Below are 21,653 nucleotides of genomic sequence, written 5' to 3'. Positions count from 1 at the left end.
TGGTCACTCATATTAACGTGCTCAAGGGACTAGAGGGACTTTTTTTTTTCTTTTGTGTCTTGAAATGTCAGTCTTCGAAGATAATTCATGACCTGAAGATGTAATCTCCCTTAGCACGGGTGATTACAGAAACATGTATGCACATATGTAGCCATTAATGTTTGTATAAATAAACTTAATATACCTGCTCTGTTTACTCATTGAGCACTTTTTGGTAGACATGTTTCATTGAATGTACCTCTAGGAAACTAAACTCTACTACCATAATATATATATATATATATATATATAAAAATAAAGCAAAATTATCTGTACGTATTGCAGCGTCACAGTTAACCAGTTGATATAAGATCAAAATATAAATTTGGAATTGCCCCCTTTTAGAGAAGGCATTCTTGACTGCAGAATGTTCCAAGCAAAATTCTCAATCCAGGTTTGATTTAAAAAAGCCAGTCCCTCAGCATGTTAAGAACTTGTCAAGTCAGACATCCTCATGCCTCCCTCATGAATATAGACCTGTCTTCAAACTTACAGCCTTCCTTTCATCCAAAGCAAGGAGAGAAAGCACTAGAAGACCGTTATGCAGCTCATGTGCAGATAAAGTGTAGCTAGTTGGTAAAGGATAAAAGAAAAGATGTACATGGTACACACCTCAGCTCTACCTTTTAAAGGAAGTTGCCTTAAAAGCCAAGTCTGAACTGATGCTTCACATTTATATACTAGTACTAAAGCCAGGCATAGACGTGATTATTTCATTGATTAATTCTTCTTTCCAAAATTCTATCATATAAATCTCAAATGTTAGTTTGTTTGTGGGCTTGTGCGTATTTTTGTATGTTTGTATATCCACTAAAAATTTTCGTCAGCCGCATCGGACCAGGTTGAAACCTGTATCATCTGAAAAAACGATTCCTCGGACGCATAATAGTGAAAATTAGAAAAACATGATTAATTCTGTGGTGGTCAATTGAACTATTTCTTGCAAAGGAGGGGTGGGGGTCACTTTTCGTGTCGGGATTTTTGCAAGTCACGCACACATAGCAAACTGAATCGATGTTTAAAAATGTTATTTTGCAGGATCATGACGTCATAAGTTGTCGGGCTCCAATGAGCAAAAGCGTTTGCCAGTAGTTTTTTTCCCCTTCTTTCTCGTTTCAGATTCTAGCCTACCTACCGCGGTTAATTTTTTTTTTTTTTTTGCGGTCACACAGGCATTCGCTGCTATTTGATTGAAAGAAAAGTTGTTTTGATGGATCTACCTTTTTTAGTGAGGGGGGGGGCGTCCATTACATAGGCTGCCGAAATATCTGGTGGGGAAGTTGTCATTTACTTCTTTTTTGGGCGATTCCATTCTTTTGTGGGGGTTGCTCAATATTCTTAGTATAGCAGCTGTGTCCAAACCGAACTTCATATCCACCTAGGCAACGCCAGGTATCCATGCTAGTCTATTACATAAAGGTCAATTGTCAGGTGTATATGTGCATCTAGCTAAAAGTAAGAAACTACACTAGGCACAATCATAAAGCTGATACATTCTTTTTCAGTATTATCTTGGACAAAATATGGATACACCTGTTTTGTAATATTCATTATTCTGGGGGTCACCAGGAACAAAAAATAGTCAGGTGAAGAGGCCAACACTTAGAACTAAAATAGATTTTCTTGACCTTTGTGCTGGGATAAAAGAGTAGTATCTGTTTTGTCCTCTATCAAAGGAGGTGATAGAGATAAAGTTTTAAAAGAAAAATGTCACACATACTTTAACTCTATTTTGTTGTTCATGCCCTCAGGCAACACCAGGTAGCCATGCTAGTTCCTCATACGATGACCTTTAAGCAGAGTAACAATTTCTGAAAATAGGTACTTGTGCATTATACACATCCTTTTTTTTGCCTTTAATTTTCGTTCAAAAATAATTCTAAATTATATACAAGAAAACATGGTACATTCACAACATGCTCTCATTATGTACAAATATTGATCCCTGAAGAGGATTAACAATGACAGTTTTAAAAGCCAGTTAGTAATAAACATTTAGGAAAATATAAATTGTTGGAAAAAAGAGAAAAATAAATATGCTGAGTATCTATTATTGGGTACCTGCTATAATTTTCCTTTTTCATATTTTTTTGTTTTTTTTACAAGGGAATCACCACTTATCAAGACCTGAAGGCCACGTAAGGATAAGGGTTGATAAGTGTACAATAGTCACTGAGACAAAAGCATAGTGATTGTTAGTGGAGAAAACTGGGTAGAAATAGACTATTTGGTTTTTTACATTGGACTTGAAGATAACCATGTTGTAGTCAACTGCAAAGCAAGCTAGTAGAAGCGGGTTTCACAGGTGGGCAGTTTTTTTTTTTTTTTTTTTTTTACACGGTGGTCACCACTTATCAAGGCCCGGAAGCCACTCAGGGATAAGGGTTCTAGGAAAGAAGCTTTGTTCATAGAATTTGTGTTTAGATTTTGGCACAGATAGAGAATGTGAAACTTGTTGATAGTGATTGTAGTTAGATGAGTGTTTTGGTGAATATTTGACAGGGGGGACCAGACTGAAGCTCAGACGAGTACCTGCTGTGAAAATAACAATAGAGCAGAGGCAGGCTTGCAATGTCTTTTTTGTGAGAAAGAGGTTGAAGGAGGAGAAAAGGGGATGATCTACTCAATTACGAAGTTGGTTTTAAACTCTGTCAAGGCAAGATAAGATGCTCTGAGTGGCTCCTCCCCAGATGTGGCAACAGTACTCCATTATAGGACATATTTGATTCTTATATAGATTGAGAATTACATCAGGATTGAGATACCTACTGGAGCAGTAGAATGATGCAACTATTTTTCCAACAACCTTGGCAACAGTTTTGATATAAGCCTTCCATTTCAGGTCAGGAGTGAAGGCAAGTTCCAGAAGCTTATGGAAGCAGGGTACTTATTTGAAATGAAAACTATTTATATAAATTGGTGCCAACTGGAGATCAGAGCATTAGTGGTGAAAAGATAGAAGCTTAGCCATCTTTTGCTCAATTGCACCATATGCTCAAGGTCAAAGAAGAGAAACTCAGCGAGATTTTGGTCATTATTGGCCTTTGAAGTGTTGCCATAAATGATAGTTTTGTCTGCATATATTTTGACACATAAACTTAGTATGTGGTTTGGGAGATCATTGATAAAGATCAAGAGAGTTGAGCTTAGGATGGATCTTTGAGGCATGCCAGCATTGATACTTTGAGCTTCAGACCATTGCCCATTGACAGCTACTTGTATAAACCTAACAAAGAGAAATGATTCAATGGGTGAGAAGGCATTTCCAGATATTCAATAGCTAGAAATCTTGTGAAGTAGACTTACCAAACTCTATCAAATGCCTTTGATATGTCAATTGCTCTAGAAAGGAATCTCATCGATAGATTTACTGATCCTATGTGAAATTATATTCAGTAGCTGTAGATCTTGTAGTAAAGTAACTATATTGCTTGCCACTGAGTAGGTTGTTTTTGCTGAGGTGGTTGACAATTTCTCTATTTTATACAGGTTTGGGAAGTATTTCTCCTTTAGGCATTGATTGAAGTTTTGCAAGAATGGGTGCTAGCTCTGGTTAAAACCTTTTGAGTACTATGACTGGAATACTGCCAGAACCAATTGCTTTGCTGGCATCAAGGTTCTTGATGAGTATGACAACATCACAAACAGATATGTGGATGTCACTCAGATTACTTTTGGCCTTGGGAAGAAATTTGGGAGGTAGGTGATCTTGATTGCATAGGGTTGAGTTTGATACAAAGTTCATGGCAAACAGTTTGGCTTTGTCATATGCTGACAAAATTCTCAGGCCTCAAAGTGGTCAGGATAGGAAGCATGCATTTGTTCAAGACCTTGTTTGTTATTCACCAAACCTCATGGGAAGAAAGCCTCTGTTCTACTTATATTGGACTTGATAGATTAAGCATATAACTCTCATGTTTCTTATCATTCTTTTACAGCAATTGCTGGCTAAGCACGACTTTAGTTTCAAAACATCTATTACATTTAAAGTAATTGAAGTAGCGATTTCTATGAGCAATGACAGCAACACATTTAAGGGTGTACCAAGGCTGGTTGTTCGATTTCTAGTTTTTCGATATGTAGTTGTCTATGCCGATGAGGTAAAATATACATTGGCATATATAGTTTTAATCATTCTTTGTTAGCAAAAGATGTGCATGATTGGCACAATCGATATTATTATGACCTATGCAATTGGCTACTCAGAATTCAAGTTTTATTCCAAATCTATTTTGTATTCAATTATGCATTGATATCCTTGCGAAAGTTATAGACCCATAATATACTTTCCCCATCCTCTGAACTAGGAGTAAAAAATAACTAGTTTTCAATTGATCATATACTAACAGGAGTACTCAACACCATAAAAACAAAATAAAAGAAATTAAAAAGATTGTGTGTGTAACAAACTTTTATCTCTGCCAATCTATCTATTTTACTCTTTCCTTCTTCCCAGTTTTTCATATCTCTCCCCCACCCTTCCTTAACTGTCATCCAGTCTATTCATCTCTAATGAAAATAATAATGCAATCATTCACCTCTCTTATATAATACTAGTAGAGCTACTTGGTATTGTCCGGGGCCATAAAAAACAAAACAAAAAAGAAGTTAAATAGCATGTGTAGCATCTTTATATTAAAACTACTACCCCTTAACCTCTCTTTCCAGCCGTCTCTCTCTTTTCCCCTTTCCCTGTTTTTCCCCATTCCTCTTTCCCACCTCCTTTTCACCTGTACTAATAGATAACATTGGAAATGGTTGGAAAAAAAATGACCCCTCTCCCCACGATGTAACCTGGTCTAGTTGACACTCGAAGAATGAATATTTTTTTTTCTTTTTAGATATTATACACCCAGGGCAACATTGATCAAGAAAATATAAACCTTGTGGGACTTTGGTTAGTAGTTTTGGATTTTTACCTGGACATACAAACACACAGACAACTGCCCTTTACATAATAGATAAATATTGGAAATAGCCACCACTCACACACTGACAAAACCTGGTCCAGTTGACTCCTAATTGTAAATTTTAAATATTATTCATCCAGGGAAACACTGATCAAGAATAAACCAACTTTGTAGATGTTTGTTTTGTCATTTTTTTCTTTTAGCTGGACATATACACACACAGACAATTGCCCTTTATATAATAGAAGATAACAAGGGTTGTTTTAACATTAAATAATCGTAAGAGTTGATATGTTATAAAACAGATAAACCAAATTGTGTACATCATCTGTAATGAGTTTTATTTCCTTTATTGACACATCACATCCAACTTGGCTATGTGTAAACACAAGTACATTTATAAAGTTGTTACATTATCAGAGATTAGTTTATTATTGCAGCTGACGGCTGAGCTTATCAATCTATGCAAATGACACAAAATATATTTCTCTTCCTGTAATCACAAGAATAAAAGGATACACCAGAGATACATGTTTAGGGATAGGAGTAAACTTGTTGGTGAACATCTACATACAATCAGGGAGTAACTGCCACTTATTGATAGAAAATGCCATCTCATTGATTTAGTTCAGAGCACATGCCTGCTTTACTTTTGTAAATATGGCATAACAAAAGGCTTCTTAAGAATCTTAAAATGTAACCAAACTTTGTATGCTGTCATACGTCTTTTCTTCCTAGCTGCTGATATGTACTCTTAGTTATAAAACTGACATAGATATCCATATACTTAAAGTGAACATCCATGTGTCTGGCTTGCTTCAATAATTACATATGAAAATTTAATTTTTATGAGCAAAAAAAGAGAAGGCTTAATCTTAATAATTGATAATCTATTTATATAATAAAAGAGAACACATGTATCTGGTGTGCTTTGCAATATTAGAAGAGAGAGAGAGAGAGAGAGAGAGAGAGAGAGAGAGAGAGAGAGAGAGAGAGAGAGAGACACACACACACACACAGACACACACACACAGACAGACGGTGCCAAAGTTTGAGATAGCAATAGCATGAGTTTTATCTTTTTACTGATGATTAGTTTCGTTTCAATGATTTTAAGTAGTGATTAAGAATTAAAACATGAAGCAGTAGCAAGCAGGCAAAGGCAGCTAGCATAAAATACTTGTACCTAGTAGATCTACCGGGTGACTATAAGTGTTGTACTAATGAAGTCAGTAGAGCAGAGGTTACAAAAAATAAAATGGAATAATAACAATTAGTAATCCAGCATTTATTGAAATGGATTTATAATATTACACAAACAAGTATGCATATATTTTGGCTGAGATAAATTTATATTTCCATTATGATTATCAAGAACAGGTAAAATGGCTGCAAGAATTCAAGGTAGGAAGATTAAATATTTGATTGATCGAAAATAGGAGAAAAATAATAGTTTTAGAAATTGTTTACTTCAGAATTATTCAATAAGACTTAGATAAATTTGAGAAACAGAGGAGACTAAAGTGTTATATTTTTTAACCTTGTTATAGAAAACCAAAACAAACATTTTCTATGAAAAAGCATGACAAGTTAAAAAAAAAATCTCTAAACAATATAAGGATGACAATTATTAAAAAGTAAGATTTTAAGCAATTATTTTAATTTTCTTATAGGATCAATTTCTATAATTTTATCTAATATATAAAGTAAAGTTAGTTTGTTCCTCTTATCTTTGTTATTAATAGATTAATAGATTTTTTCATCCAAAAATTAATATTTGATTCTGGTTCACCAGTTTATTTTTTGTTTGTAATCCAACAAAAAATGTATCTATTTAATATAGGAAAATTTAAAAAATAAAGAATATCTTAAATAATGACTTAGATAGCTTCAGTGATAAATATCCATATAAATATGTAACATTACAAGATTTATAGCAAGCTAAAATTTCTCAGTTGAGACAGCTTCAGGCTGAAGATCTAAACGTTTTAGTTTCAGCATCCACTTTTTTCTATGGAAAACTGTTTACTATTAAAAGTAAATTTAGGTAGTACATTTTTGAACAGATTCTGTTGTTGGCAATGGCTCTTTTGAAGGACAATATCTACAAGTGAAAGTTTTGCCATGAAACCGACTAAATTCAAACTTGGAACATGCGTCATCATCCACTTCATTACAGTCACCTCATTGCATTGTATATTTACTATTAATACATTCTTTAAATAAAACATGTAATAGTATAAAATACTAAAACCAATGCATTTTTATTTCTTTGTAAACAAGTCAGCCATTTCAATATTGTGTTATTAGTTGAAAAAAGAAAATTGAATTTGTGACTTTTTGGAAAGTTACAGCAATTTATTCAAATCGTTGAAATATTTTTTTGAACTAGCTTTAAAAGTTCTAGCAGATTCTCATTTAATTAAAAGACTGAAATTTTGGAAAGCTATTTGCATCTAGTAATTTTATGAATATAGATTCAAACATTTCTTCAACGACCAATAATTATAACACTTTTGTTCAATTAACAATTTTCAAAATTATATTTAAAAACAAAGAAAAACGGAGTAGTTATACATTTTTCTTTTTTAATAAAAGCAAAAATATTCTAGGCAACGTTGGTTCATCTAGTAAAAATAAAATATATTTTTTGAAGTAAATACCATTTTTATAAGAAACGAATATTATTTCAATATATTTATTGAAATAATATCCGTTTCTTATAAAAATGGTATGTACAAGATAAAGATAAAGAAGTGGAAAGTTTGAAATTAAGTTTCAAATGTCTGTTTTTTCATTCTTAAAAATACAAACTTAACCAAAGCCAATTGAGTCTATGCCATTGTTGAAATGGTTTGTTTCCTGTTAACTGTCTCTGGTCCTGTGCAGTTCTAGGCAGTCCTCACTTCCAGGCTTTGCCTTTTCCCTTTGAGAAGGGGTTAGTTTATTTCTACTTGCCTGAAGTGCTTCTATCATAGAATACTGATGGGACTGTCCAGGCAATTTTTGCTGGCCAGAGAGCTTTTCCTTTAGAATATTGGCTTTTCAAGTAATACTTTTCAACCCTTGTGTCACATCATCCTGCTGTGGGAGGGAGATCAATAACTTCTCCAGTGAAAGAGAGCAAGAATTTCAATAGAGTGGAGAAAAGAGGAATTTTTCACTCAGTAGTAATAAGAACAGTGATAAGATGGGTACAATGTTCACAGAGGTTTGAATGATGATAACGATGGCATGAAATTGAGCAAAAATATTTGAAGATTGAATCAAATATCCACCATGTTTTTAAACTAACAGATAATCATCTTATCTTTCTTCGGATCTACTTTCAATTGACAACAATATTTATTTTTGATTGAGAGAGAAATCAATGTTTTCTCATATATTTAATTTATATTTATTTCAGCATATTATTTTAATCAACACCATTTTGACTGTTAAAAAAAGAATATGAACTAGGAATATGCAGGTCAAATTCTCTTGGAAGTACATTCGTTTACTAACAGGATCCATAACAATTCTACAGTTGCATGTCTCATTTCTTGTATATATTCTTAAAAATATTTCTATCCTACATCTAGCACAAATGCCGATCCCACAATATTACTGTACTATCATTATTCAAGCTAAAACAAACTTAAGTATTCTGGTTAATGTAGTTTCAGAAGATTTCTGGTTAGGGGGAATCTATTTCCAAAACTCTTGTAGGAGTTTGTGACACATTTCCATTTTATGGATGCAGAATCCCACAACATTGACACATTTTTCCCCACATTAAAAACTGAACCCGTGTCTAACTTTTCCCTTAGAGGCAAGTAAATAGGAACAGGTCACAGACTGTCTAGTATACAGAGGGTGCAAATAATATTTATATTTAACATTCAACAACTACTTTTAATGCATATTTTTTTTTTTTTTACTTTCATCGTCAGTCTTGTCTTCATGTAAACAGTAAACATATGTCAATTTTTCTTCTGTTTGATTATGGACAATTATAAACATCACATTTGTGGAAGATAAAGCTCTCCTTGAAATCGGTGCTTGAAAGACCAATAAGGATACTGACAGATTCAGGATTTTACTACGAGACAACATTAGAGAAGAAAAATGCATAATTGACGATCTGTCAGAATGCCAATGGAATTCTGATTATCAATAATGTATCCAGCAAGTCAATGCATATCATTGCAAAGGAGAAAAGTGCACATAAAAATCTCATTTAAGCTGGTAGAGCATGAGAACATCCACTATGTTTCATCCACATGAGAAAAAGACGATTTCTGTCAGACGATACAAGAAAAGTGACTAAAGCACACAAAGAAGTTGATACACTCACTTGAGAAAGACATTTTGCGTTTTTTCTCCATCTTCTGTCAAGACAACCAGAAGATCTAACTCCAAGAACAAGTGGCTTGCTGTCTCATCCAAAATACAAAGTTTCCAATGACAACCATGATCTTGGTGTCATGATATTGAAACCTTGAATCTCCCTGGTAAATGCAGGTAGGCTGTACACACAGCAGCAAAATTCAATGCCCTGCTATACCAGTCAGAAAACCAAGGCTTGACTATCAAAAGAATTTTAACTGACCTCTGGCCTGCTGAAGCACACAAAGAATTCGAATAACAAGTTGATACATTCTATGAAGCAAGACATGCTGTGGTTCTTCTCCAATGAGAAAATGTTGGTGAAGACCAGAAAATCAACTCTTAGAACAGTAAGTTGTTCACAGACTCAACCATAGACATACTCAGAATCATGCAGACAAATTTCCAGTGACAGCCATGGTCTTTGATATCATGAGATGTGGATGTGAGGTCACATCATTCCATTTCTTACTTGAGAGTTTCAGGCTAAACACATGGCTACATTCACGTTTTGAATGAGGTAATGAAACCTGATAGTTGTAGGTAAGCCATGTATGTGACAACAAGATTCAACGTCCTGCAATATCAGCCAGAGGACGTAGGTCTGGCTGTCAGAGAACTTCTGCAAAGACCAGCTAGATTTAACTTCAAGAACAGGTGGCTTGCTGCTTCATCCAAAATTTCCAATGACAACCGCGGTCTTGATGTCGTCATATTGAAACCCTTGATATCCCAGGTAGCTGCAGATAAGCTGTACATACAATAACAAAACAATGCTCTGCTATACCAGATTGGGAGACCCAGACCTGACTGACAAAGGATTTAATTTGATCTCTGGCTTGCTAGCAACCTCCTTAACTTATTTATATGGAGTGAGACACCAACAAATTCATCTGCAACACACTAAAGCCCAAGACCAAGATCAACACAGGTTTAGGAAGCCTGAATTGAGAGACGGTGACAAAGGCCTGTGGTCAGTTCAGAGGTTGCAATTAAAGCCAAGTTTATCAAGTGAAACTGACAGAACAAGTCACAAAGACAAACTGACCCAAGTTTGCTGAATAAATCTAAAAAAAAATAAAAATAAAATAAAAAATGAAACTCCTGTTATTTTCTCCTGAACAGTAATCTTGCAATCAAATACCATCTGCACCTTGTATATAAGTTTAGAAATAGTCAACAGTGGATGATGATTAGCTGTTTCTTACCTTGCAGTTTTTCAAATCATTTTCTCCCATATACTTGCTATTCCTTTATATTCTTTGTAATTGGTCATTGGTGGATGGGACATCAGGTTTTAACAAGTTAAATGGTTTGTTTATATTTGCAGACTTTATTTCAGCAGATTATTTTACCTCCACCAAAGACTATGTTTTTGGTGGAATTTATTAATTTGTCAAAATGTTTGTTGGTGTACAGACTAGCATCCACATCACTTGACCAATTGTCACAAAACTTAGTCAAAATACTGCTCATGATCTAACATAGAACTTATTTAATTTTGGGATATTTATGTCAGAGGTCAAGGTTATAGAAAAAGATGAAAGTTACATTTTTGGAAATAAATTTGGTTCTGTTCATCATAGAAACTCACTACTTGGCTTATATTGTAGCTAATGAAGACCAGCATCTTCTATGACTGAGCTTAACCATGAAAAGTTGGATTATGTTAGAAATTTTCATGGAATTTCTTTTCCAAATTTGACATATGAAGCTGATGTCCTTTGATAATAGCAAACATCATGCAAAAATTTGGCCTGATCATTGATGTTATTAAAGTGTGTTGATGGTATAACTTGTGAATATTTCATACAATATGGAGAAGCCAACAAGACTTTGCCCCATTGTCAGATGACTGTATGTATTCTTTGCCTTTTTGACTACGAGCAAAATATATTTATGATAATACACTTCATTTTTTTTGTCCTTGGTCAGTGAATAAATCGTTCTAGACTGGGGTAATTTAATTTTTTTGTCCTAATCCAGAGAGCAAATTTTTGGAGAGTTAGACTTTCCTCCATATAAAAAAGCAACCTTGTGTCCAAATGAGCTTATGAAGAAGCAAGTAAATCTGGATGTTCTTTTTTTTATCTTCCAAATTGTTTTTTTTTATTTTTTATTTTGCTTTTATGATTTAAGAAAAAATGATTACTGTTATGTGAACAGCAGAATACAGTGATAGTTCATGAGTTTAGATTGCAGGAACGCCATTTCAGATTTGCTTTACAAATCTGTTCTAATCTTAAAGTAAAAAAACATTAAGTGCTTCTTAACTTTACTTTTAAGATTCTTTACCTAAATTAATGCTCCTTTTTTCTTTTTGTAAAATAACAAAAATTACAAACAGAATTTTCAATTAGAAAAGCAATTGGACAATAAAGAAAATTAATAGAAAGATTATGAAGTTAGAATTGTGAAGATTCAAACATGAAATTTTGCTGTAGTGAAGTACAATTTTATAATAAAGAAATTGAAATATATACTATAATTTCAACTATTAATTAAAAAAAAATCTAGAATTATGATCTCTTAAACGGCAATGAGGTTTAATAATACCATGAAAAGTGAATTATCTTATTTTATTGCAGTTTATTCTATTAAGCAAGGATTATATATATATATATATAATTACAACTTGCACTACATATATAGACATACAATCGATTGTTCTTAGCCTTTGGGACAAGATCAAAGTGTAGTATCTGTTCTTCAGATGCTGCACTTGGGATAGTTTGTACCGGTCAATGGAGGGGAAGCCCTCTATACTGGGACAATTATTATTTTTGGTAACCAGAGTGACCCCTTTTAGGGGAGCTGGTTTTTACCTCACATTAAAAACGGCCTTGTGCCTAATTTGCTCAGTGGGGGAGCAAATAAATACCATCTGTTCTTCAGATGCTGCACTTCTATTTCTTGTTCTCTTTCGGTGGAGGAGAAATCCTTCACGACTGAGACAATCTTTTATTTTTGTACCTTTTCTCCATGTTAAAAAACGACCCTGGTTTCTAACTCTGTCCCGTGGGGAGGCATAGTAAATAGGTACATATATAGACATACATTACACTGAGTTTTAATTCAATTTAAATAAAAGAAACATCTTTGAACCTGTTATCTTTTTAAGTTATTGAGCTCTCTATAAAAGATGGTTTAATAAATACCATTTCATTGGTTTCATAAATCATTGTCTATTCTCATTCTGAATCTTTTAAACTTTAAATATGTATATCTACATCCATATGCATATCATTTTTTAATTCATGTGATATTAACAATTGAATGCATTCCAGATATCATATATATATATATGTATAATATATGTATTTTGGTTTCAGATGTTACATTTTAAATAAATATTTTGTTCAATTGAATCTGACATTTTTTGTTACATATCAATTCTCTTGATTTAGAAATCAACTGAAAAATTAGGTTTGTAAAGTATGAAATATAATATGTACCTCTGTCAATGTAGATATGCTTATCTCATCCATATATAAAATTAAGTATGTGTATATGTTTTATCATATTCTGTTCAACGTCTGTTTTACATAATGGTCTTATTTGTTTGGAAGTAATTAATTTATTATTATTAATTCGGAAAAACTGCTGATGTTAGGATGGAATATGGGCTATATTTTGTTTAGTTTTATGTATGGAGCGGTTGGAAACACTTTGTGAAAATTTAGATACTTGTAAATATTTGAGCCATAAGTATTAGACATCATTTCATAAATATTCTGAAAATTACTTTTTAGGGGCCTGGGAATATAATATGGACATAATCACTCATTTGAAAAATCAAATATTTCTGATTTACATGATATTTGATTAATATGTATTAGATATCAATTAAGTTTCCATGAAGTGCAATTTCTTATTATGACATCTTAAGGTTAATCCCCACATTTTAGACATTTTTGTAGAATCAAAATCATTGAACAGATTTTGATCAAAATTGGAATAAGGATCATAAACATAAAACTTTAATAGCATATATGTCTTGATTTTGATCTTCATGTAATCTGTCAAATATATCTGGTGAACTAAGTGCAAGAGAGATATAAATAATTGTGCTTAAAGAGACAGTTAAAATCTTAAAAAGATCTCTTGATTGGAATGTATGAGACAGCGAGTGAATGTCTGGCATCTGGTAGGATGCCCCATCCTCAACTAGAACAAAATAAGAAAATTGAAAAAAAAAAAAAAAATAAAATAAGAGATGTAAAACTTCTTTTCAGTGAATTATTTTTTTACCTAGTAGATATCTCAAGACAGATATTTTGCTATTATAAATATTTTAGAACATGATAACCTCTGAATGAAAATGCTACTTTACATAAACTTTAATATAATTTTCTTCATTTCATTTTATAAGGAGATGGATAAAAATGGCAAAACCTGAAGAAAGAAAATGTCATCAGATGCTGTTCTCCAAGTGAGTTGAAATTATTCATTTTCAAATTTTTTTTTGGTCTTTCATATAAGAGGCATATGTGAGAAAATGTTTCCTTTAGTTTAGGAGCACAAATGAGCAATAATGCTGGAGTTTATCTTTTAAATGGTTATTGAAAATTTTTTCCAAAAAGGTCCAGTTTGCTATGTAAATGTGAATTGAACCATATCTTTTGCAATTCTCTAAAAGACATTTACAAAAACAAGATTTTTTTTTATTTATTAAAAGACAGGTCGTAAAACCAAGCAGAGCAACCATTTCATGTTTTAACATGAAATGGTTGTCCTACTTGCTTTTACTTCACTGAACCCCTATTCTAAAAAAAAAAAAAAGTCAGTTTTTCATTTTGTTTCTTTAATTGGAAAATTTGGTTATTAATCAAAAATAAATAGGTAAACATTACTATAGTAGCAAAAGGAAAACATCCTTGGCTTTTGGGGCAAGATCACAGTGTAGTATCTGTTCTGATGCTTTTCCATCCTATGTCAGTGGAGGAAAAATCTTTCATGCCTGACACAATTGTTATTTTTGTTCTTATCTAGAGTGCCCCTTTTTGGGGAGCTGGATTTTCCCCACATTAACATCTGATCTTGTCAAACTCTGCCCTCATGGGGAGGCAAGTAAATAGGTGCTATGGCAACAAATTATTTAAAAGGAAATAGTTGGGAAATTAGTAAAAAAAAAAAACCCAAAAAACAAATCTTGGTTTACCTATTTATTTGTGACCTATTTGTGTTAAACACATTAGTAAAGTTACTGTAAATATTGTTTGTGAGTTAAATAATAAAGAAGAGGTGGGGTAGATATTTTGTTTAATCACAAGGAGGTACTAAGATGGCTGTTCATGGATTAGTTTGCTCAAACCCAATATTTAAAGCGACAGAAAGTTGGATTGTGTCCAAGTCCAAGAAAGGAAGAGAAGAAAGTTTTTATGGGTGTAATGTTAGGCAGCAGTCCTTTATGGAGTCCCAGGTCAGTCAGCATTTATCTTCAGTGAAAATCGTCAATGCCAGTAGACATGGATGAGAGAGAAGGGAGAGAGCCTGTCTTTGTTGCTTGCGGGGGGGGGGGTTCTCTGTTGATAGCTGACCATGGTTCTCAAAGGGGCTAAAATAGTTCCTTAGGGGACGGACATGAATCAATACGCCCTCCCAGATGACAGGTTTTAGTGTGTAGCCGAATCACTCAGTGAGGAAGGGGGCATTGATTACCAAGCAAAAATAGATTTTCATGTCTGACTGCTACACACGTTTTAACACAAATATATAACAAATCTAATTTTTAAAAATCTGCATGTTTGTGTTTCCATATTTTCAAACTATCTCTTCCGAAAATAAAAGTCACAGAGCGGCGCTAGGGGCCTCAAATGATTGGATTTTTATGAACCGTTCTTTTATGGGTCTTTAGCAGGTTAAAATAGTTTTTAAGGGGGTCAAAATTTAAAAAAATCGTGATACATTTTGTACATTCATCTTAGTTTATTTTTTAATCAGTTCATATACGTGTTAACGTCACCAGAGAGCTTTGAATGCTACGGTTTTGCTTTTGGTTTCGATTCTAGCTGATGGCACGCACCCAAATACATTTTTTTTTTTTTTTTTTTTTACTTTTAAAATCACGACTCTATAATAATATATACAAAATCTGGACCAATTAAAATATATTTAAGCGCATTTTACGACCGGGTAAAGCCCCCCCCCCCACTCGCTAGTGAGTCTGAGTAGATAAAACAAAAATTGCTTTTGACTAATTTCTCAACTACATTTCCATCATTAAAATGTTGGCAATGGTAACATTTATCAATAGATAATTAAAAAAAAAAGTACGTATAAGGGTATATCGTAAAGTCCGACCAAAAAAATGTAAATTCTTAGATTAGGTCCACCTCCACAATTTTCTTTTAAATGACGACTTTTAAAGGTTTTCGACTATGCTGAATACGGAAATCGCATTGAAATTTTGCAGAAATAAGTAGTTATCGAGATATAAAAAGTTGTATAATGCATTGTAATCTCTGGCGGCCATCTTTTTTACGCGCGTGCGCGCGCCACAAATCTATGCGCATAACAAAGATGGCCGCCAAAGAATACAATGCATAAAACAACTATTTATATCTCGATAACTACTTATTTCTGCAAAATTTCAATGCGATTTCCGTATTCAGCATAGTCGAAAACCTATAAAAGTCGTCATTTAAAAGAAAATTGTGGAGGTGGGTGAACCTAATCTAAAAAATACCGTTTTATTAAATTAGTAAGTAAAAGTACAGAATAGGTAAATGAATTTCCACCATTCTCCATGTTAAGGACTTTTCTAAATAGCGTTATTATTTAGATAAAAAAATTTCTTAACATGGAGACCGGGGGAGGGTGGCGCAACCGGAAGTGAAGTGGAAACAGAATTCGTAAAGATATTCGAATATAATTATAGAAGCAGATGATAAAACGGCACCTTTTTCTTCTTTTTAAATTTCTAGTATTTGTTTTAAGATCGAACATTTTTAAAAATGTATTCTCTTTGATTATTCACGATTCTTGAAAAAAAATGCACAAATTATTTCCTTCTTGAATAATTTATGCAATTACCTAGGATTTACATTTCATAATTGTATTATTAATAATTACAAAAAATTGTATAGTTGCCGACTTAAAAAATGTTATTTTAATTTTTGAAAAATATTGCATGCTTAAAAAATACTAATTTTATTTCTCTCCTTAAACAATGAGAGAAAAAAAACTCAAAAAACCTGATAACATATGTTTTGTCCAGGAAAATTATGACATCTTCCATATTGAAAAAAAAAAAAAAAAAAAACGTCTGTTACGATTATTCGATTTGCAGTTTCAAAATTACATTACAATTTAATATGTAACAAAATAAAATATAATATATTTAATTTTTTTTTTTTTTCAAAAGAAAAATATTGGTACTTCTTTAGTTTATGGACTGCGACTGTGCTAGGTAATATTTTCAAGTTAATTTTAACTTTTACGGTATCTTTTGTTTATTAAATTATTAGATGAAAGTACAGAATAGTTAACAAAACGTCATCCTCATGAAAACGGGTTTTTAAATAATGTCATTATTTCAGTACGGTCTGTAAACTGCAGAAGTACCCAAATATTAAATTTCATTAAAAAAATAAGGTCGTTATTAATTTTATCGTTATGAAAGTTTTTTTTTTTTTTTTTGCTTAACTTTGTTAAACCTAAAATTCAGTTTAATTAAGAAAAACTACAAATAAAATAATCGTATAGAATGACGTCTTTTGACAATATAATTTAGGACGCTACAATCGTACAGCTCAATATTTTGAGAGCGTCATTACATACGTATTAACATACCTGGTACGTTAAGATGGTGTACACAAACACACACATATATATATATATATATATATATATATATATATATATATATTACACACACACACACACACACAATCATCTTCTGGCGATCTATTGTCTGAAAAATGACAAATTCTTTTGGTCAATCAATTAAAGAAAAACGTCTGTAGTAGCCGCAGTTATCGCAACCAAAGGAGAGAACACTTGTTGAATGCATACATTATTATATTTGAGTTGGAAGTAGTATATGATTTCGTTTATTTTGAAGAAATGATCTGAAATATTCAAACTTGCTTTATTCACTTAAAAATCAATAAAATGAAGAAAAAAAAAAAACTTAAGCAAATCAATTAAATTATACGATAATCTAATTATTCAGGTGAAAGTAAACGCCTAATTAGTACTATATATTATTTTTAACATGTAAAATGTTGACTAAAACAAGTTAGAGGTAAAATTATTTTCATTTTTAACACAAAAATAAATAAATAAATAAAGAGAAATTTCATATCCACACTGAAAATATTTTTAATAAAAAAATGAAATTTTTTTAAGAAATAAAAACTAACTTTGAATTTTAAAAGAGGATTATTTTTATGTCTCAAAAAATAAAAATAACAAAATTACATCAATAAAAAACAAAACGTAATCAATAAAACTTGGAAACAATCCATATTGTCACTTCCTGAAAATAAAAATGAATGAAGGATTCATATAATATATATATATATATATATATATATATATATATATATATATATATATATATATATATATATATATGGATCCATCATTCTTGTGTCTTTTCTTTCTCCGTTTTTACCTGGGATGACAGAATGGATCCCATCCAAAAGATGAACAATTTGGGGCGCTTTACTTTTGCCTTTACCCAACATAGAAAATGGTATCGACAGAGAGAGAGAGAGAGAGAGAGAGAGAGAGGAAGTTGAATAGCGAAAAGATTATCAAAATGAAATATAGAAAGATATAAGTCGGGAAGATTATTATTAAGATTAAGAAAATGAGCAAGATTAGTTCATACTTGTTAATAGTGGGAGCGGGAAAAAAGATGCTGGCTTTAGATGACAATATTAAGTAGGGTTAAATAGATGGTAGGAGTGGAAAGGATATACAGCTGTTTCGTACATACACAAACCATTTTTAATTATTATTAATCGCTGGTAATTAATTAATTGTTAATTTATTCTATTAATTAATTAATTAATTAAAAGAAAACTAAAGAGGAAAAAATAAATTAAAAAGTCCGATTTTCAAGATGGTGACAGACAGATTAGCTCTGTTAGGACAGTTACATTCCCCCACTTATTATTAAAAAAAAATATAATAACCTTTATAAGAATGGAATTATTTTTAACATTCATTTTCTTTTTTTATATTTTAATATAAACATTTATTTTTCAAAATTTTTAAATTTAAATAAACAGCGGTCAATTCTCATCGACTCACGTGAGAATCTCGTCATCTTACTCAACAATATCACGTTCTTATTCTTCCTCCCATCTGTCTTTCTATCTATCTATTTCCAGAGAATATACATACATCTTTTTCTGTATTCTCACACACGCTCTCTTTACCCCTCTCTATCTATATGAGGACATCCCTCTAAGGATTGCTAGCCTACCCTCTATTAGAATTTGTTTCTCCTTTTTCTCAATCCAGAGACTCCGCCCACCTCAACAGTTAGTGTTTAGTTGTCATTAAACAACAGAATGAACACCGAAGAAAAAAGTGTTTCTCATTTTATACAAGTTTGACCGAAGGACTGATCGACAAATTTCAGCTTGGAAGTATTTAAAAATAAGATAGAGGTGGATTCAAAACAATAACAGCAGAGAAGACAACCCAGGAAGGGGATTTAAAAAAAAAAAATTGACAACAACTTAAAAGTAGTTATCAAAATTTAAAAACAAACGAAGAAATCAAAAAGAAATCATTTGGATAATAGAAATATTAATACAGTATTTCTCCACAGAGCCCCCCCCCCCCGGTCCTTTTCATTGGAAACAAAACGGGGGAAATTGCGTTTTTTTCTTTTTTTTTTTTTAACGACTAAATTCTTGTATTCCGCCCCTTTAAATTTTTTACTTTCTTCTGGTTACGCCATCTTTTTAGTCCGCAGAAAATATCGGATCTCGTATATTCGATCTACGTTTTAACTCTGTAATAAGGAATAGTAAATACCGAAACTACTCCAAGTCATAGCTAAACCCAGACGAGTAAAGATGTCCGGTAACACAGAGATGGATATTGTTCCAAAGACTGAATTGGAAGAAATCCAGCAACAATGCAACCAAGTAACGGACGATTCCCTGGAATCGACCAGGAGGATGATAAACATGTGTGAAGAAAGCAAAGAGGCCGGCATCCGAACCCTGGTCATGTTGGATGAACAAGGGGAACAGTTGGATCGCATCGAAGAGGGCCTCGATCAAATTAACCAGGACATGAGGGACGCGGAAAAAAATCTCGAAGGGATGGATAAATGCTGTGGTCTGTGCGTGTTGCCTTGGAAGAGGGGCAAATCTTTCGAGAAGAGCGGGGATTACGCTAATACCTGGAAGAAGGACGATGACGGCCCCACCAACACGAATGGGCCTCGGGTCACGGTCGGAGACCAGAACGGGATGGGGCCCAGTTCCGGGTATGTGACCCGCATCACGAATGACGCTCGTGAGGACGAGATGGAAAGCAACATGAAAGAAGTGAGCAGTATGATCGGAAACCTGAGGAACATGGCTATCGACATGGGGAATGAGATTAGCTCCCAGAACAGGCAGGTTGACCGGATCCAACAGAAGGCCGAATCCAACGAGACCCGCATTGACGAGGCTAACAAGAAAGCCACCAAATTACTTAAAAACTGAGGACCATAACAACAACAACAACAACAAAACATCAACTTAGATATCATAAAAAAATAACCGCAACAAACATTATTATGAAAAATATAAACAAATTACTATATAAGGAAAAAGAAAATAATAGGCAACACTAAAGTAAAATATTGTTTTAAGTTTATTTTATATTCGTAATTTCTATTATTTACATTACTATTTTAATCTTGCTTATATTCACAACGTTTAAACCGATGTAATCACCGCAAACTTTAGGTTAGTTCAATAGACAGTTTCCCTAGTTCGAATAGATGCACTTAAAGAAGGTTGTCGGTTCGGTTACATCAATGGAAACGTTGTGAAAATAATCAAGACGAGATATCAGTAGTTTGAATAGTACAAAATTAACTGTTTTAATTTAATAATAATAATAATAATAATAATAATAATTAACTGAGATTAATAAAAGATACACTAAATCGAACAGACGAACAATATTGAGACTGACACCCCCTGCATGGGTGAAAACAACATTTAAACAGTCACCCCAACCCCTCTCCCAAAAAATGGAGCACCAGTCGCATATGTTTTGTTTACTTAGATATTTTAATTTACCTCCCACCTGTCTACTAACTTGAAAAAAAAAAGAGTTTTTATGTTTTGAAAATTTTAGATGATTGATTCGGACTACTATTCTCATCTTATTTTCATAATGTTTCGAACGATGTAACCTTCGACCTTCATCAGGTGCATCTTTTGGAACTTTGGAACCTTCTAGTTGAACATGAGATTCTTTTATGTTGCACTCGCGAACCTGCACGGAATTTAGAACTGGAAAGGGTTCAGGCCATAAAGATTCCCATATTCGACAAGAAGGTTCCCAAGTTCCATCGATCAAAATGTTGTGAGAATAGTAGTCCGAATTATACAGAAAATTAAATTTTGATATAGGTGTAAGAAAGATCTTTGGATATTTTATTTGTGCAATTTCTTTTTCAATATCCTTTCTTTTTATTAAAGCACAAATAGTTTACACAATCCTACACCAATGTTTCTATTTAGGTGAAGACTGAAGAACTTACTAGGTAATAAAAATACAACCCTTGCAAATATTTTCACTCTAAAATTACTTATATTAAAATTACTATTAAATTTTAAAAAAAAGCTTCACTTTTTAATCTTATCATTATAAATTAATTATTAGAAAAATTCAATTAAAACTTTTTTTAAATACATAAAAAAAAAGGTTAAGAGCGAAATGTTGTATCCTGAAATCTGTTTCATAGCACCTCCTTTCAATAATCAATCTAGTTTACTTAGTTTTTGTTTGTAATGCTAGTTTAAACTTTGCTAGTTTAAACTTAAGAACATATTGGTTTAATATAGTCAATATTATAATATCGATCGTAGGTTAAAAAAAAACGTTTTGAATGTTTTAAGAAAATTTAAGGTTATTTTTTTGTAAATTAAATTTATTCATTAAAATTAATCACCTCACCTTTTTGGCTTAATCATTATAAAACGATAAACATATATATTTTTGAAATAAGGTTTCATAAACATTTTTAAAATAAAAATTGCTATTAGTAATATTTTATTAAAATTTTGGGGAAATCGAATAAAATTAAAATAAAATTAAAACATTTTTCAAAAGGTACCACCAGCATAAAACTGCTGTTTTATA

At 32.3% G+C, this 21,653-nt stretch overlaps 1 protein-coding gene and 1 long non-coding RNA gene across 2 annotated transcripts in view; both read left to right on the top strand.

The window, feature by feature from the left end:
* LOC145242483 (uncharacterized) overlaps positions 1–21,653 on the top strand; it is a 222,145-nt gene that overhangs the window by 33,267 nt on the left and 167,225 nt on the right. The window contains exon 2 of the long non-coding RNA XR_013862746.1: positions 13,690–13,749. This is a non-coding gene — a long non-coding RNA (uncharacterized LOC145242483). The remainder of the gene's footprint in view (positions 1–13,689; positions 13,750–21,653) is intronic.
* Positions 18,660–20,028, top strand: LOC145242482 (synaptosomal-associated protein 25-like). Its single transcript, XM_080105539.1, has one exon. The coding sequence runs from the start codon at positions 19,358–19,360 to the stop codon at positions 19,997–19,999; it is 642 nt and encodes a 213-aa protein (XP_079961665.1). The 5' UTR covers positions 18,660–19,357; the 3' UTR covers positions 20,000–20,028.

The sequence above is a fragment of the Euprymna scolopes genome, chromosome 21, assembly GCF_053919585.1.
Source record: "Euprymna scolopes isolate OS-2025 chromosome 21, ASM5391958v1, whole genome shotgun sequence".
In the NCBI taxonomy this organism is placed as follows: domain Eukaryota; kingdom Metazoa; phylum Mollusca; class Cephalopoda; order Sepiida; family Sepiolidae; genus Euprymna; species Euprymna scolopes.
Note: the sequence above shows the minus strand (reverse complement) of the source record. Positions and strands in the feature narration are given on the sequence as shown.

Coding starts and splice junctions, on each gene's coding strand:
- LOC145242482 (XM_080105539.1), top strand. CDS start 19,358: ATGTCCGGTAACACAGAGATGGATATTGTTCCAAAGACTGAATTGGAA.